Source organism: Drosophila teissieri, chromosome 2R, assembly GCF_016746235.2.
Source record: "Drosophila teissieri strain GT53w chromosome 2R, Prin_Dtei_1.1, whole genome shotgun sequence".
NCBI classification, from domain to species: domain Eukaryota; kingdom Metazoa; phylum Arthropoda; class Insecta; order Diptera; family Drosophilidae; genus Drosophila; species Drosophila teissieri.
In genome coordinates, this window is record NC_053030.1 from 17,601,311 (window position 1) to 17,619,264 (window position 17,954).

General features: G+C 42.1%; 2 protein-coding genes across 2 annotated transcripts in view; both read right to left on the reverse strand.

Annotated features, from left to right (window-relative positions):
* Positions 1 to 351: 351 nt before the first annotated feature.
* The window catches only part of LOC122614495 (zwei Ig domain protein zig-8), a 29,006-nt gene continuing 11,403 nt past the window's right edge, over positions 352 to 17,954 (reverse strand). The window contains exons 3-8 of the mRNA XM_043789061.1: positions 17,273 to 17,350; positions 17,070 to 17,202; positions 4,859 to 4,978; positions 4,644 to 4,740; positions 3,197 to 3,294; positions 352 to 2,440 (exon numbers count right to left, since the gene is read on the reverse strand). Of these exons, the coding sequence (XP_043644996.1) occupies positions 2,076 to 2,440; positions 3,197 to 3,294; positions 4,644 to 4,740; positions 4,859 to 4,978; positions 17,070 to 17,202; positions 17,273 to 17,350 (891 nt within the window). The 3' untranslated portion in view covers positions 352 to 2,075. The remainder of the gene's footprint in view (positions 2,441 to 3,196; positions 3,295 to 4,643; positions 4,741 to 4,858; positions 4,979 to 17,069; positions 17,203 to 17,272; positions 17,351 to 17,954) is intronic.
* LOC122613143 lies at positions 14,851 to 16,029 on the reverse strand. Its single transcript, XM_043787174.1, has 2 exons — positions 15,184 to 16,029; positions 14,851 to 15,128 (listed from the first exon to the last, which is right to left on the reverse strand). Exons 1-2 carry the CDS (start codon positions 15,883 to 15,885, stop codon positions 15,120 to 15,122), a joined length of 711 nt encoding a protein of 236 aa, XP_043643109.1. The 5' UTR covers positions 15,886 to 16,029; the 3' UTR covers positions 14,851 to 15,119.

Consider the following 17,954-nt stretch of genomic DNA (forward strand, 5'->3'; position numbering starts at 1 on the left):
CATTCGCCTTAAAACTATAACAAACTGGTTTTTTGTGGCGAAATCAGCTGTCAAAAGCGATCTGGTTCATGTTTCTTAATATGTACAGGGTTCTCAAAAGAGAGCATGGGAATGCAAATGAAATAAGTATAATTCATTCTTATCTCACATAAGCAAGCAGATGTTATGTTAGATTTCAAATGCGGTAAAATAAAAAAGAAAGACTTGAAGTAATGGTAATGATATTTTCGATGTATTTTCCATGATACCCGACCCACAAAGAACTACGAGAGGATTTTAAATTTTCTAAATTATAATTTTATTGAATCGATTCGGTTTTATTTCACAAAACTCTCGCCTGCAGTGTCCGTGTTTTTGATGTGGCCTTTAAACAATCCTATCTGTATATGCATAAGTAGGGGGTACCTATGGATATACGCACACATATAAATGATTTGAGAGTACCTGGCTTATATATGTATGTATATTTGCTAGCTGCACTGCTGTGACATACAATTGTACATAATGTTTTTGCTAGGGTTTCGTTATTGTTTTTATTATGTTTCTTTTTCTTTATTTCTTCATTTTTTTCATAAATCTGGAGCCGACATTATATACTTGACACTCAACGGATCTAGCTTAGTTAATCGCCTGCTCCGATTAATTCACTATCCATTCACTCTATTTACAAGATGCGGGCTCAGAGTCCAGGGCTCCGTGTTAAATTTAACTAGCTTTTACTATTATCTGAATTGTGTTATGCTCAGTGTGTTGGTTTAGTTCATTTGGTTTGCGTGTGAGTTATGCCAATTTTGCCTCAGTGTGCGGCTTATCAACTGGGGGTGTTGCCCCAACTGCGAATCGCAGTTATCGGTTTTATCTGTTTATATCGTTTAAGAGTTAATTAAAATTACAATTTCGTCTACTAATGAATTTATTTACAGTGCCTGCACATTCGCAATGCATTCGTATCAATTATATCGATAAGCACAATTATAAATTGCATTTAATATTTAATTTTCCCCACATTTGTATTTGTTTCTTTCGCTTTTTTATGTTTTTATTTTCTCTGTTTCTAGCCAAAACTAATTATGTACAATTAAACGAGCCTCACCCACAATTGGGTCAGACGCAAATAGGTTAATCCCCAACTTTTGAGTACTGACGGATGAAATTCAGCATCCGCTCCCGTAATTTATCCGCTTATCGGCTATACATACATTCATTATCGTACTTAAACATAGCTAATATCTAAAACTGATAAATGTGCAAAGCAATCGAACATATAGAGTACCATCTTTTGTTCTCATTTGGCTGGGTTCACACACGGATGCAAGTACTCTTGAGTAAATTTCTCCTGAATGGCAATTATTTACAGCAAATTTCCATCGAACAACTTGATGCAATGGGCTACTGTGGAGTGCGAGTTCGTTGGCAGTAAAAGATTGCATAGAAGTGGGTTATTGTGATGCCAAAGTACTGGGTCTCTGGTTGTTTGGGGTATTTAATGCTAGTAAGTCTTATTTCATAATGAAGAGGTGTGTAAGGTTTCGCTATGGGTGTGCAGTCAATAGTCGGTAGCTGAATGAGATTTACAGATAACTTACAGTTGAGTACGGATAGCAGATGGATTTTTGGTTTTGATCAATCGTTTTTCACCCATATCTCTAGACCTTGTAAGGCAGTCCAGGAGTCAAAAGAAGTAGGATAATAATATGCGATTTTGGGTCGTCTTTTATTCGATTGGTTAATGGACCAATTCAAAACAATGTCAAATAATGTAGCCTTTGTTCCTCTAAGTCGGAGATCACGTAGATGATGATGCCCCACGAAAATGCATAGGTTTTGTCTCAGTTTTCCAGGGATTAGCTTTCACTCTTGACGTTGTTAAATACTTGTTCGCTTATCAGATAATATGTTTGCTTTTCCACTAAGTGCAATCCTTACAAGTACGTAAATATAATACTTATGTTTGAGCCCCCCATGCGATACATAGAAAACTTAAATCACCTTGAATATGTGTGTCAGTGTTGTGACTGAGTGTGTGTGAGTGTGTTTTTGCCATATTAGTGTTTTGCTGCGTGTTGATTATTCCTTCATCTCAGACACCGAATGGCCGCTGGGCGTTCTCTCAACATATTGCACGTTGCTAATGTGGCTGCTGCTTCTGCTGCTGCAGTTGCGGCTGCTGCTGATGCGGCTGCTGTTGCTGCTGTTGCTGCTGCTGCTGCAGCTTTTGCTGCAGTTATTCCTGTTTCACTGGTCGTTAGCGTTGCTCGCTTCGGGGGCCCCAGTGCCGCGGATTTGGCCACCGCTGCAGTGGCATGACGATATCCACACCCCGTTTCATAAAAGTGCTGCAGGCAGCAGGACACAATGCTCAGCAGCATGCAGCAGATGCCGCAGTAGAAGCTGTTGCTGTTGCTACTCGAATTGTGTTGCATGGCCGCAGGATGTTCGCCTGTTGGAGAGCAGAATCAAAAAGGCAATTAGGGATGTGCCGAATATTTCCCACATCACACGATCCGGGATCATTCAAGTTACTCCAGCTTAAAGCTAAAGAATGCAACTCTAAAACGGTTGACAATCGCAATTGATTGCTTCTAGCTTTCAGGGAAGGGAAAATGTATATTGAAAGCAGGAAGTCTATCTGTTCATCTATTAATTGGTTGGAAACAATCAGTGATTGGCTTTGTTTCGGCTCTTCCTCGCCAGATATAATAGTTCTTCGTTGGCATGCATGCACTTTCCTCCGTTTGAGCCAAAGAAAAACATTGGCAGCCAAAGTTGTTAAAGTTCTTGATGATCTCTCGAGCACACAAGCTGCTGCCATAAATCCCCGCGCCCCCATTTTCAGCCGACTTTGCACACATGGCCCGTGTTATTGGCCTGCAGCGAAACTTTCTTGCTGCAGCGGCAACTAGAAATAATTTCCGTGCTGCTGCACAAATACAAACATGTGGGGGAAGCAAAGAAAAAAACAAAATACAAAAAAAAGGGGAAAAAAAAATGCCAGCAGCAATTTCTCGCCGAGTCTGGTGCAATGCAATTACTGCACGGCCACTCCCCCCGTTGCACTTGGCATTACAAATTGCGAATGTGCCGCTGCTAACAGGCAACTTCCACTTCCCGTCATAAACATGCAAAACTCCCTGACAGCACACAAACACCAACGGGCAGGACTAAGCCCGTTGTTGCACTGCCACTCCTTACTTACCAATAATTACGTGCACATAGACGCTCGAGGTTTTTGCCACCGTCGGCACACAGGTGTAGTTGCCAGTATCGCCGGGCATGGCGCGCTTGATTTTTAATCTGTGCCATGGAGTAACGTGGAGCAACGTGGAGCACCGTGGAGCAGGGTGGAGCAACGTGGAGAACCGGGAAGAGAAAGCATAGAGAAAGTGAAATGCAGTGGATGGAATGGAAATGGGAGTGCACGAAAGGTGGGACACAAAGCCAAACGGCCAGAGCCAAAAGAAAAAAAACATCAACGAAAAGCACAAAACTTTTGCTACTTTATGCGATAGCATAATGTGTACCGAGCTGCCTCCACCACTGACTCTATTTCAAAGTTGCTTTGCATTGAGGGAAAATGCTTTCTTCTTTTTATAATTTAATGTTAAAAAGTTATCGTACATTAGCTTAATTAGTTGCTCTCACTTCAGTGAGTTCGTAACAGGTATCAGCATTTTTTGCACATTTTCATTAATTAGATATGTTGGTTCAATTCACACTAAAAAACAAATTTTTAAAATAGCAACCATATATTGAAACTAAACGTGTTAGCCTTTAACCTTATTGCTCAGTAATAAACATTTGAACTATAATAAACTGGCATAGTTATAGTTTTCAGTGCAGTTCTTTTCAAGAACGTTTTCTAATCCCCTTTCATCTCTGTCGACGGCACCTGCATTTTATGGTCGTCTGCGTCGTTAGTTAACAGCATAAATGGGCAATGATCGCGTGGCGGAAACTAAAACTGGGCAAATAGCTACAGCGGCCACGGACTCCGGGCTCAAATCCGGCTTTGACTTGGCTTTGACTTCGGCTAAAGCAAATTAAAAGTCACACACGGGCAACTCCGGCACACAGTGAAGTAATGAAGTTGCGGAAGGAAGTATTAGGACTAGTTGATACCACATTGCAAGAGGTCAATCATAGCAATAAAGCTAGAGTATTTTCTGTATGAGCCACACGTCAAATGGTTACCTATTTATTTAACTAGGCCTTGTAAGTAATAGAAAAAAAGGGCATTTCGAAAGAAAGTTATTAAAGGAGTACCACAACTCTCTAAAGAGAAGTGGCTCTTCAGAGCTAGACTGCCGGTGGTTTCCTGGCCGAGACTCGTCCTTCGCTTTGGCCCTAAAATGTCATTCAAAGTCGTGGTCCCGCTAGTAAGGACATGGCTGCAGGAGTGCAGCCTATAACAGGCCGGGCTGGGATGGGCTTTAAACTTGCCCATGCCGAGTGCTGGTGGGTACCTGTCCTTAATTAAGTGAGGCGGTATTTTAATGCGAAATAACTGAAATGCTCGGCACACATTTGCACGTTTGCCAAGCGGAATGCCGGAATAGCGTAATGCCGGAATGGCGGAATGGCTGAATGACTGAATGGTGAAATGACTGAATGGTGGAATGGTGGAATGCCGAGTCGTTACATACCTGGAAGTCAGGCCGTCAGTCCAATCATCCTCGACGCGAATCCGGGCCATGGAGCTGTCGATTTCGTTCTCGCCCTTGCCATCGAGCATTTCGCTGCCTGTAATGTGAAGAGTAGCAAATTGAATTGCGTAAATGAGATGGGGGCGCCCCTGCAAAAATGGGGCAAGGTGCAGGCAGGCAGGCAGGCAGGGTCGAAGTTCATTACGCATACGCACCTTTGTACCAGAATATGTTGCCCAGCTCGTGGGGTCCTTGCATAATTTTACATGTTAGGTTTATGTCACTGCCGGTTTTCACCATCAGATCGCTGGGCCCGAAGATTTCCGCTTTGAGTTCTGCAAAAAAAAAAGTAATAGAATGTACAAGATACAAAATAAAAGCAGGAAAGAAAAAGTCACTTAAGCTGGCAGTACACAAAGCCCAGTCTTTTCCCTCTTTTCCGTAACAATGATAATAATAATAATGTTAATGATAACGTCCAAGTGCACGTTTGTCTGCCGGTGTGTACGGTGTGGGTACAAGTGTGGGTACTGCCGAGCCTGGTCCCTACTTTATTACACAGACGCGTGTCTCTATTATGCTGGCGATAAGCTTTTGTTATGCCATATAAAAGGCAGTCGGGCATTGCGGTGATACCTGCAGCTAGCTAGCTGTCTCAACGGAATTGGCAACAAAAAAAAAACAGAGAAAAAAAGAAAAAAAGAGACAAAAGCCTGGCAGATTGGAAAGAAATTTTCTGCCTTCCATTTCGGGCCACGAAATCAAAATGTCAACCATTGAAGTGCCTTTTGTTGTCGCAGCGTCAATGATTTCAATTTCAATTGAGTAACATCATCATGGGCAGCCGCTAAATGTGATTTGTACTTAAAGCTTATGATGGCTGACAGTCGCCCTAATGGATCGCCTCCCAATCGCCCTTCTCTCAAACTTAAAATCCATTTCTCCGCCAAAGAGAATTTTCTCTCGCCTAAATGCGACAGCTGCAACTCTTTCGCACTTTCTGCTCCACTTTCACTCTGTAGTAAACTGCTGGAAAGCAGAACTTTTCCGGCCCTAAAAAACCGCAAAGCCAGTGAAATAAATTGCAGCCAAAACATTGTGGGTGGTGTGGGGTAGAGGGGGCATATTGCAACTGGAGCATCTGTATCGAGCTGAAACACACACTCATATTCCCATTGATGTGGCTAAGCTTTGGCTGCGGGCTGCCTGCCATTCAATCGTGTGGCAAAAAGCGAACAAAACGCAATTTGAATGCTCCAAAAAGCAGTGGGAAAAAGTGGAAAGTGTGAGCCTGATGATTTTTCCATAACTCCTTCGGCAGGCAACCTTTAAGTCGGTCCCTAAATCAGTTGTAGAGGTGTGTGCGTTCCGAAAAATGTTAATCTAAATGAAATGCCAAGTAGAAAAAGTAATATACATCCCCAAAACAAAGAGGGAGCCCAAATGGAATTCGAACATGCTGGGCGATTATCTGGGTGTTTTATAGACCCGCACATATATATCTAGTTCTCCGAGGCCCCAGTGTGCCGAGGAAAGCGAGAAAAGGGGCAAGTGGAAAAAGGTGGCAAAAGTGCCGAGTGAGGCATGTTGTTGTATGCCCGCTGATGGCCGTTGTTGTACTCCATGGCCTGAATGTATGTGTGTACCTGGCAAAACAATTGTGGCAGCGAAAGCTAACCGTCTATGACTTTTGCCAACCTCGCAGTGCAAGGAGCCGTGGCTGCGAAAATTATTGCCTCCCAGACTCACACACACACAACCACACACACCTGCAGCTGACTACGCGCCTGTGGTTCCCACGGGGTGGGGGGCCATCCTTGCAAAGGATCTTAGGTAGGGGATGGGGTTTTGCCCAGGTGCGAACCCGCATGACAGTCGGAATAAATGGGAATCGCTACGAGAGGAGGTCCTCTGGAAAATTGGTTATTTAACTATAATTAGATTAAGTGGGCCGGGCAATTGGCAAAGCTGCATTTTGGATGAGATGGGAGATGCTAGAGATGGGAGAACTGGTAGCCAGTCAGTCAGCCCACACGGCTATTTGAAGTTTTCATTAGACCTGGCCGCTGTTGACCCAGCCCGAAAAGTTGCAAAGTCTACTCCTGGCCACAAGCCAAAGTCACAACGCCCCCGTCCCCGTTTCCGTTTCCATGCCCCATCCTGTGCACTCCTGGCAAACAAAGTCCTTGCCGAGCCTTGTTTACACACAGCCAGCCAGCTCAGGCTGAGACAGTGAAGGGAATTTTTGTGCAGCCGCAGCAGAAAGTACCAAAACGGGGCAAGGAGCCGCAGGACGAAGGGATTTGGGTCTGGGTTCTGTGTGCTGGGGTCTGGGAAATGCATTTTCATTTTTCTTGATTTCGCGCATAAAATGCGCATAAGCCTATATGGCCATAAACATTTGGAGCGATGAACTTTGCTGTGGGCTCGGCACAAAACATGGCATACTTTTTGGGGCCCCTTGCAACGGAGCATCCTGCTCCCGAATCCTTCTGCTGCTCTCTCTCGTTGTAAAAATTTATTACCCTCTGCCTGTGTTGATGCATGTTTGCACACATGTAACAACTTCTCGGTATTTATTGCACGAAAAACAATATCAAACTGGGCCAAACGGGTATCTTTAAGCCAATGGGCCTCTTTAAGTTATTGGGCCGACAATTAATCGGACGAGGACGTGCAATTGCTCGGAATTAATTGTCAAATCAAATAAACAAATTCAATTTGTAAAAGTCAGCCGCATTGCCAGCACAATTGATGAAGTATTCCGCCCCCTCCCCTCCCCCCGTCAGTTTCATTTCCATTTGCCTGTCAGAAATCCCGTGCCAGCACATCTCATCCCACAAAAAAAAATAGAAAAAACCGGGGAAATGAAAATGCCAAAACATCATCATTGCCCACGAAGTCCCGAATTTCGGCCTTTTCAGTAGTCTCCATTGTTGTGATTATTATTATTATTAATAATTCGACATTGCTGCAGAGACATTAATCATTTCCCCCCGCACAGCTCGTTTATCCTATTTCTCGGCAATATCTGAGTAATTTATCATTAGGACATTTTTTGGTCTAGGCATTCGCTGTAGAATGTAATTTGAGCAGCAAATGAACGAAATGGGAAGTAAAACATTTGATTGCCGGGCAAATTGGGCCGAGTCCTTGCTATCTCGTCCTTGCAACTTGCTTATAAAAACTTATTTCCACCCCACTCTATTCGTTACTTGCCACTTGCTTCACCTGGCCATTTGTTGTGTATTTTAAGCAAATGTTAACTTTTCGCTCACGTACAATTTGCATGCGATTTGGGTCAGTGCAAAAAACACAACTTGGCTGTTGGCAAGACAATGAGAATCGCTTAACTTTTAAGCCGGCTCAAGTGCTCGCTTCCTGAGCAATCAATGTGCATCATAATTGCCAACATTTTCTTGGCTTTCGTCTATTAACCCCAGAAAACATTTGGGGGTTGGGGCTGGCAGAGTTGAACTTCGCAAAGCTGCTCTAGAGTATTGCTGCAAATACTGGCTCATAACGATTTCTTTGTTTTTGGCAAGGCCACGTTAATGGATTTTTGGGGCACACAATTATTTTGCCATTCAAGCTGCCAAAGAAAACTCCCCGAGCTGAAACTAATTTAGTGCCGCTTGAGGGAAAAAACGAAATCATAAAAGCCACTTCCCAAGAAAGTGTCCCAGTGGAAGTTATTATCGGTTTAGTTTGTTCAACGCTTCAGTGTCAAGAGTTTGTGAATTTTCAGGGGTTTCCTTGGAAATATTTATTAAAAACTAACTAGAAATACTTTGAGTGCTGCGATGTTCAAACAAGTAAATGAATTATAGGATTTTAATATGTTTCTTAACTGAATAGAACTCAAAACCTATTAATAATCTGGCTTATTCCTTTGGCAATTAAAGTTAATTTTTTGATCTGCCCCTAGGGTAGCTACACTGAGCACTTGAAATGTGTGTTTTAAACGTCGTTCTAAAAGGAATGGAAGTCCTGCAGCCTGAAGCTGTTTATTGCTCTTCAGTTGCTGTTGCTTATGCTTATGCTTTGGATTATTATTTGCGCTTGATTGTATGCAATTTGCTGGCTGCTAATGTCAACAGCATCAGCGCGGCAAAGTGTTGGTTTACGGTGCCCAAAATGAGCCATCTACTTGGCATCTCCATCTTGTCAGCTACGCATTCAAATTACCTTCAATTCCAGCGCCCCAGCTCCCCAGATCCTTCCCCAGATCCTTAGATCCTTCGGCTGGCTGCAGCTCTTCCGCTGGCTGTGCAATTTGTTCTTCACTCCACCTTTTTTCCAACCCCTCAACTAAGAAAGGTAGCGTTTACGCTTGATTACATTCGCGCTGGTAAACAAATTTTTCCAGAAGCATCAACAACACCTTTCTTACTATACGCTTCCCAAGGGGTACTTGGGCTTCACACAAGCATTACAATCTTTTAAAATCTCTTCAATTTACATATAGGCCAAGTTAATCTAGGGTTCTTTTTTATCATATGTATAATTTTACTTAAAGATTTCAATGGTCAAATTTTAGATGTTCTAATGCATAGCTATGTATACTATGACATTATTATGGGCAAGTGTATAGGAAAGTCTGTGTTCTGCGGTTTCTCGGCTCTCTCGATTTATTTTGTTCGCCCCAGCAGCACTTATCCTGCTGCTCGTCCTTGGGCTGTCAGTTGGGTCCTGTTCTCAGTTTGTTGTCGCTCAGTTTGAGCGGGACAGGGACACATAATTTAATTTACAATTTGCTCGCTTTATCAGCGTGTTTGGTAATTTGCCTTAAATTCAAAATTAAATCGAGTCGGGTCTGCGCAGCTATCTATGTGCATATAAACATGCTCCCACTTTTGACACCTACTGGGAGGGGGAGGGGAGGTGGCCAGGCCACATTTTTCTGGAGTCGAGTACATAAAGTTGGTAATTTAAGCAATTGGAGCGGCTGCTGCAGCATTAAAATGTCAAAAATATTGCGGCCAAGGCGGAAGTCTGTGGGTTGGTGGGTGGTAGGTGGTGGGCGGTGCCATGTGGGTGGTTTTAAGGGGGCGGAGAAGGCGGAAGGAGCGGCCCAGACTGAAGGCGATTTATGTTTATGATGCCTCTGGTCAACTTGGCGCTGTTTTGTTTATCATTCGCTGCGTTCTCCACTTTCATTTCTCTTTTATTTTCGTTGGAATGGCGGTGTAATAGAATTTTCACTGGCTTCGCAAAGAAACAGCAGCCGTGGAGGAAAAAACATAAATTTATGGAATTTTTAGTGCACAATTTTTTATTTGCATAAGCGCATAAAAATTCTGGCATAACAACAAACTTGTTTGCAGCGACAATGATGGCACAAGCACCAGCACAGTGGAGACACACAATAAGGCGAAAGTAAATGACTTAAGTGTGAAAAATGAGTAAGCGTTTACTTTTAAATTATATTTTATTGCACCCAAGTGATAATTTCATACAACTCGAGACCTACTCTATAGACATAGATATAGATAGATATTTTTGTGGTTTTAATGCTTTGCACTTCACTGTGCGCACTGGCCTGCTGTTTGCTGTTTCCGCGTGAGTGGCATGTCGAATATTTTATATGCACATTTCTTTTTGGGCATTCAAATGAGTTGCAGGATCCCGGGCTGTTGGGCGTTCTATGCAGCCGCCTCGCAGTCATTTGCATTTCCGCAAATGTAATATTTATGACTCTATGTGTCTGTCTCTGTGTGTCTGTGACTCTGTGAGTGTTTGAAGCTGACTTGTCAGCCTGTCAAGTCTGCATACATAGACAGCAGTAGTGTGCCAGTGCCAGTGCCAGCTCCAGCTCCAGCATGCGTGTAAACACATATTCAAAGCTCTCGTTCATATTCCCGGACTCACTAAAAGATTCATAACCGAGTCCGGGGCCCTGGCCAAAGCATTTTAAACTGGCCAAAAGTCGCTTGGCCATGTGTGGTGTGGCTAAAACAACATGGGCGAGTGTTTTTCAGGGGAAAGGGGGGGCAGGCAAATCAGAGATCAAATAAGCTCATTGAGAGCATTCTTCCGCACCAGAAGCTTTTAGCCAAATGCATTTTGCTAATATTAAATGCGATAAAAATGCACCGAACAGGAACGAAACCAAAAAACCAAAACCACAAACAAGGCTTACACAAATTTCGGCTGGGCGAGTGTGCTGCCAAGGATAACGTCTTTCAGGACCCAATTCCTGATGTGTGACAAGGGTTCGTAGCCTTTCGAGCCTTCTGACCCAAGTACACACTAATTACCCGACCAATTGGCAAGGAAAAGAGGTAAGCAGCAGGCATTCGCTCACGTTTACCCATCACATTGTTCTGCTCAGCAAGCCAATTTGCACATAATCGAATTGAAAATGTTATAATCACGAGCAGCATAAGAAGAAGGCAGCTAGCTGAGTCGCTCGACGGGTGGCCAAAATGGCTCCGAACTGCTCCGAACTGCTCCAAAGTGCGCTCACACGTTCCGTAGGAGGTCCTGGGAAAATAACATGCATATTGTATGGCTTGCTTAAGCTCCTGGAATAAGAACCTGCATAGCTGGCGCAAAACTGCTGGAGAGTTTCAAGAGCTTAGCCCATAAAAGTAATCACTTCGGTGGTTTGTGACCAATTTCCAGCCAGCCTTCGTTTCCCGTTTCCCGTTCCCCTTCCGTTTCGATTGGCCTACTTTGCTGTGCCGGTTAATGGTCGAAATTTTGATTATCAGGCACCGGAGGTGAATCATTGGTAATGGTTATGAGATAACACACAAGCTGTTGCACATCCCCCAGCTAGATGAGCAGAAGTTGTTGGGGCTTAAAGCCAAATGGCTCAGGCTTAGGCAACAACTACAGTTGAACTTTTATTACTCAAAGTGTGCTTAAGTCGACCCAGCTTGTGAGGTACAAATGAAACCACAGAGTGTGCTACATATGAATATTATGTAGGAGGCGATTCAAATGCGGCCGTTCTCTCTTCTTGTCACAAACGAAGTGTTCTTTATTTCTTCGTTCCGTTCCTTCTTAGCCTATTACATGTATGTATTGGTGTGTCAGTTGCTGATCGTGCGAACGGGACGCACAAAGTAGTGTCCGTAAGCACGATCTTAACATTAGCGTAAAATTGTACTTAAAACTAAGAGTATGTATATCTAGGACTGTATGTACAATCACTGTGTGTATGTTACGGTAGTGTGCCTGCTTGCTACAATCGGCCATCCTGACCGGAGAGCTCCTGATCTCTACAAACATGTTAACTTTTACTTTTGTTTATCCATGGGCGCATATTTGCTACTGCCCAAACTCCCTTGTATGGAAGTCTAGACTGTTGAAAACCTTCAACGTCCTCCACGACATACCTATCGTTACGCAAAACTTTTGTTATTCTATATGGACCTTTGAACTTGGGGATTAATTTTTTGGATACGCCTATATGCGAGTCGAAATTCTTGATCATCACCAAATCTTCTTTTTCATACTTATAAGGATCTTTCCTTTTCGAGTCTGTTCGTAACTTGTTGTATTCTTGCAATTTATTGATGTTTTTGCCAGCATTTTCTCTAATTTTCTCAAAATTTATGTCATCATTTGTTTTATTTATTTCTTCTAACCTTTCTTTTAAACTATCTATAACTCTGCCTTTTTGAGATACTCCAAACAGAACTTTACTTGGATGTTGGTTAATTGATCTTTGCATTGTATTATTTAACGCATATTCGACCATTTCTAAAACAGTGTCCCAATGCAGTCCTTTGTCTGGTTCAGTTAACTTAGCTATAATGGGACCTATGCTTCTGTTCACCCTTTCGACCTGACCATTAGCCTGTGGAGAACCGGTAGCTATCTTTATGTGTTTTATTTCACTTTCTTTCAAGAAATCTTGAAATTCCCCAGAGGTAAAACATGTCCCGCGGTCCGAAATAATACATTTTGGCCTACTGTAAGCCCTAAAATAGTCCTTTAATGCAACTATTGCTTCCTTTGATTTTGTTGTTTTTGCAGGATATAGTCTTACGAACTTTGTAAACGCGTCTATAATCACTAATATGTGTTTGTTCGACCTACTTTTATCAACAGGACCATAATGGTCTATATGTACTACATCAAATGGAATATTTACTTTGGGAATGTTGTGAAGGAATCCCTCTTCTTTTCCAGACTTTTCAGAATAAGCTATACACTTCAAACAATTGCTAATGTGTATCTTGCATTTCTCTCTAACTTTGGGAAACCAATAGCTTTTTGAAATAACTTCTACCATTTTGTCTATTCCAACGTGTCCTAATTGATCATGATAATTAAACAACACGTGGCTTTCCATTTCGTTCGGTACATAGAATAAGAGAACTTCCTTATCCTTCTTTCGATAAACTATTCCATTACGCATTTCGTAACCTTTGAGTTCTGATTGTTGTAGCTGTTTAGCTATCGTTTTGATCTTCTCGTCTCTGCTTTGACAAATAATTAAATTTTCCTCAAAAGAGTTACAATCAATTGTTAGTATGTTTGTATTTCTACTTAGTGCATCTACGTGCTGCATGCGCTTACCGGACCTATGTTCTAAGATGTAATCATAATCTTGTAGAAACAGCGCCCACCTGGCTATTCTTGGACTTAAATCTTTTTTATTTAATGCTAGAGTAAAAGCACTACAATCTGTGACTATTTTGAACTCAATTCCTTGAAGATAAATCCTAAAACGTTGCAAAGAGTAAATCACCGCGAGGGTTTCTAATTCGAAACTGTGGTACTTTGCTTCAACATCAGTCGTTCGTTTTGAAAAGTAAAATACTGGATGAAACTTATTGTCTTTCTTTTTCTGCATAAGAATAGAACCGAACCCTAAAGCGCTAGCGTCGCAATGTAGTTCTGTTGGATCTGTAGGGCTGTACAATGCTAAAATAGGAGCTTCTAGAAGATTTCTTTTTAATGTTTCGAAACAATCTAACTCTGTCGCACCGAAATCGAATTTTCTATCTTTTCGTACAAGATCGTATAAAGGTTTTGCCTTTGTTGAAAAATCTTTTACAAATCGTCTAAAGTAGGAGCACAACCCCAGAAAACTCTGAACTTCATGAGTTTTTGTCGGCATTGGAAAATCTCTTACTGCTTGCATGCCTTTTGAATCTGGTTTAATACCATCACCTGATATTACATATCCTAAGTACTTTATTTCACTTTGAAGGAATTCGCATTTGTCTATTCTTAATTCCAGTTTGTTATCTACTAATCGCTTAAACACTTCTGTTAGTATTTCTATATGGCTTTTACTATCTTTTGTTGCTATCAAAATATCGTCCATGTAAATGAGGACCTTGTCCTCTTTTACCAAATCTGCGAAAATTCTATTTACAAATCTCTGAAAAACTCCGGGGGCATTTCGTAAGCCGAACGGCATTCTGAGCCATTCGTACTGTCCCATAGGTGTAGTGAACGCGGTGTATTTAATTGAGTCCTCGTGCATATGCACGTGAAAGAACCCGTTTCTAAGATCTAATTTGGTGAAAATTACTTTTTCAGAAAGTTTATCAATAAGGTCGTCTATCAATGGAGTAGGGTAGTTGTCTTTTAGCATGTTTTTGTTGAGAGTTCGATAGTCAACGCACATTCTTAATTCTCCTGACTTTTTCTTAACTAGAACAATTGGTGATGCATATTCTGACTCGCTTGCACGTATAATCCCGTCTTTTAAGTAATCGTCTAATAAATTCTGAACTTGACTTTTTTCTGCATATGATAATCGCCTTGGAGGATAATTGAATGGTTTTGTGTTGTCAAAATTAAGTTTCATTTCCCATTTTACTGCTGGGATTTCTGGACGTTTCGCATTCACATAAAGTTTATCAAATACGTCTATTAATCTGTTTCTTAGATTCGATTCACACTTCTCGTTAATATTTAACTGACTGCATTCTATTGGATCGGGGTATTCAATTGACAGTATTTCTAATCCGTCATAAGGACTACTTGTTTTGCTCTCATTTCCATTATTTATATTAATTGAACACTTATTTCCATAATTTTTGACATTAGCCACGTCATTTTCAGATTTTCTATCATTTAAACCATTATCTTCAGAATTTTCATTATTTAAAACAGCATTTCCGGAATTTGAATCATAATTTTCACAATATCTATCGTTTGCAATAAAATTTTCAACATTTCTATCATTTGAACGATCATTTTCACAATGTCTATCATTTGAACTATCTTTTTCCCTAACAATCTTAAAATTACTAATTTTCATAAAATCTCTTCCCAAAACTGTTCCATATGCCATCGATCTGTCTGTCACAATTAGTAACTCAAAATTTAGAATTTCTTTATTGATAATAACGAAACATGATATTTTTCCAATTATATCTAAAGGGCTACCGTTTAAGCCAAAATAATTTTTAAGAATCTTTCCATTTAACGTAATATCTTCCTTTTTCAAAATTTTTTCGACGTATGACTTCTTTATGAAACTAATTGGACTTCCAGAATCGATTAGGCATTCTAAAAACAGGCATTCATTAGGTTTTGAACTAAAATAAATCTTAAACGGTCTTACATATTCGTTGTCGGATACGAACTTCCTCTCAGTGCAGTTGTACACCAGATGATCCTTACTGCCACATGCGTAGCAGGCTCCATACTCGCGCTTGGGCTTGCGGCAGTCGGCGGCGAAATGCCCAACAGCATTGCAATTGAAGCACCTTTTTGGAGGCGCCGAACCAGGTTCCTTATCGAACGAAACCTTAACACGTCCAGCCGGAGAAAGTAGCGGTTTACGTAACGAGACCTTGGCAAATGCGTGCAACATCTGCGCAGACGAATTAAAACAGTGCATGTGTGCCTGTTGTCGTAGAAGGGAGTCGGGAATCCCTTCAATGATGTTGTCGATTAGCTCCTCATCGTCTATTCGAATCTGTGTAGCCAACAGCGTTTTTTCTTTGAAGTATGTGGAGAAATCTTCCGACGGTTTCCACTTGCGCTCTTGAAACTTGCGTCGAGATATTATTTTGCTCTCCTTACCGTGGAAAGCTTCACCAAGTTGAAATAGAAGTTCTTGAACCGGCAAAGTCAGCAAACGTTCCGAAGAGTGCAACCAAATTTGAGCATGGTCCTTTAATTTGGACATCACTAGCATGCGAATTACATCGTCGCTTAGCTTAAACATTTTTGAGACCGCGTTGAGCTGGGCGACCCATGTGCTAACATTGAGTTTGTTGTTAGAAGCACCGTCGAATATCGGAATCATTTCCTTGGCCATTGCTAGCAATGTTTGTTTATTTACAAATGCTTCCTCCGATCTGGCATCTCCGCCAGCGACTTCTTGATCTTGAGTGGCATCCTTGTGTTGATTTGGTTTGGCAACACTGCTTCGAATTAGTGGGGTAGCCTTGTTATGACCCGATGTGGCAGCGCTGTTTTGATCCGATGTGGCAGCGCTATGGCGTCGAGCAGATTCCAATTTCAACATTTCGTTTTCCAATTGGAGCAGCCTTAGTTGACGCTGCATGGCGTCGAACTGCGTAGAAGCTTCTGGAAAATGTTCCTCGCGTGCCAACTCCGAATCGCGATGATTGGTAGATGTTGAGGGCCTGGCGTCGTCATGAACATTCATGCTTTCAGCATTGGTGCAGTGTTCGCTGCTTGGCGGCACCACTCCAGCGGCGGCGTCCTCGATCATGCTCCTTGGGCTTTCCATGTCGACCTCTGGTGCTGACTCTCCGACGATTTCGTGCTCCAAATCATTGTTAGCGATTTCGCCTTCTAATTCGCCAATCACCGGGCAAACTCCTCGGGCTTCTGGGGGCACACCGTTCAATCGCGCCGCAAGCGTGGCCTTGTTACCGCTTTTCTGCATGCTGAGCTTTTCACACCAATTGCGCAGTTCTGCTGCTGTATAATCGTCCGCACCGATGGTTTCCATTTGATTATATTTAAAGATATTGTTTTTACTTTGCTTCGTAGGTTGAGTTTTTTGTGAAAAAAAAATTCACAGTAATCCCACTTCTGAATTTGTAGGAGGCGATTCAAATGCGGCCGTTCTCTCTTCTTGTCACAAACGAAGTGTTCTTTATTTCTTCGTTCCGTTCCTTCTTAGCCTATTACATGTATGTATTGGTGTGTCAGTTGCTGATCGTGCGAACGGGACGCACAAAGTAGTGTCCGTAAGCACGATCTTAACATTAGCGTAAAATTGTACTTAAAACTAAGAGTATGTATATCTAGGACTGTATGTACAATCACTGTGTGTATGTTACGGTAGTGTGCCTGCTTGCTACAATTACTTCTTGAACACCAATTACATTAGGTCAAAATAAAAGTGCTGTTTCCTGTAAACAACCAAACTATGTGTTTTAAAAATACTGTGAAAAGGTCTGAGGCAAATGAAAATAAAGTTGTTTACCCCCACTGAAAGAAAGCCAGAGAAACGTGGCCATAACTCACCCACAACGTTGAAGGTGTACGACAGGGACATCTTGGGCTCCGTGTTGATTTGGCACTCGTAGACGCCGGAGTCACGTGGCTGCGGATACTTGATTTGCAGTGTCCAATTGGCGGAGCCATCGGGTCGCAGAACCTGCGGCGAGGACACGGAAAACTCTAAGTTTCCACCCGAATTGGGGAGACCAATGGGGATGCTGACTCACCTGAAAACGCTGATCGGATGTGTAGGTTGTGCCGCCGGCAGTGAGTATATGCAGATCACGTTTGCGTATCCAGGAGACCTGCAAGAAAATACAGAAAAGGGATCGGAATGAAGTGTTTTTCGCAGTTGGACCGCTTGCCGCTTGCCGCGTGGCAAAAGTTTCGGGAGCATTACAAATTCCGCACTTAAAAGTTTTTTTCTCGCAAGTGAGTTAAACGTGTTTTGTCTGCTGTTATTCCCAAACACTCCCAGGAGCTGAGAGCAGAGGATGAGGTGGCACAATGAAAAACAAAGCGCAAAGTTTACTTTCGTTTTACTTCTTTTTGGTTTTCCGGCGTTGGTTAATCTTTAACATTTTGCTTTTTGTTACTGCCATTTAATCAGCAGACAAACAAAGCACAGTCGGGTGGTGAAATACAAGAAAAAGTTCGCACGCTTAAGCTTATTCCGTATATATTTTAAGCGTGAAAAGGCCAATGTTACGTATACGCCCCGTTGCTAGGAAATGAAAGATTCTCGTACAAATGGCCCTTGACAATTGCGAAACTCTTTAAGTCAGTCTGGTCGTAAGGTCAGTGGGTCGGTCCAATTTCGGGAGAAGCTGCTTGCTCAGCGCGATTTCCAATTGTTTCAAATCGCCTTCAATCCTTTTCGCAATGAGACTGCTTTGACGCCATTTTCAG

Excerpts from the sequence above, each read along its gene's own strand:
- LOC122613143 (XM_043787174.1), bottom strand. The coding sequence starts at position 15,885 with ATGGCCAAGGAAATGATTCCGATATTCGACGGTGCTTCTAACAACAAA.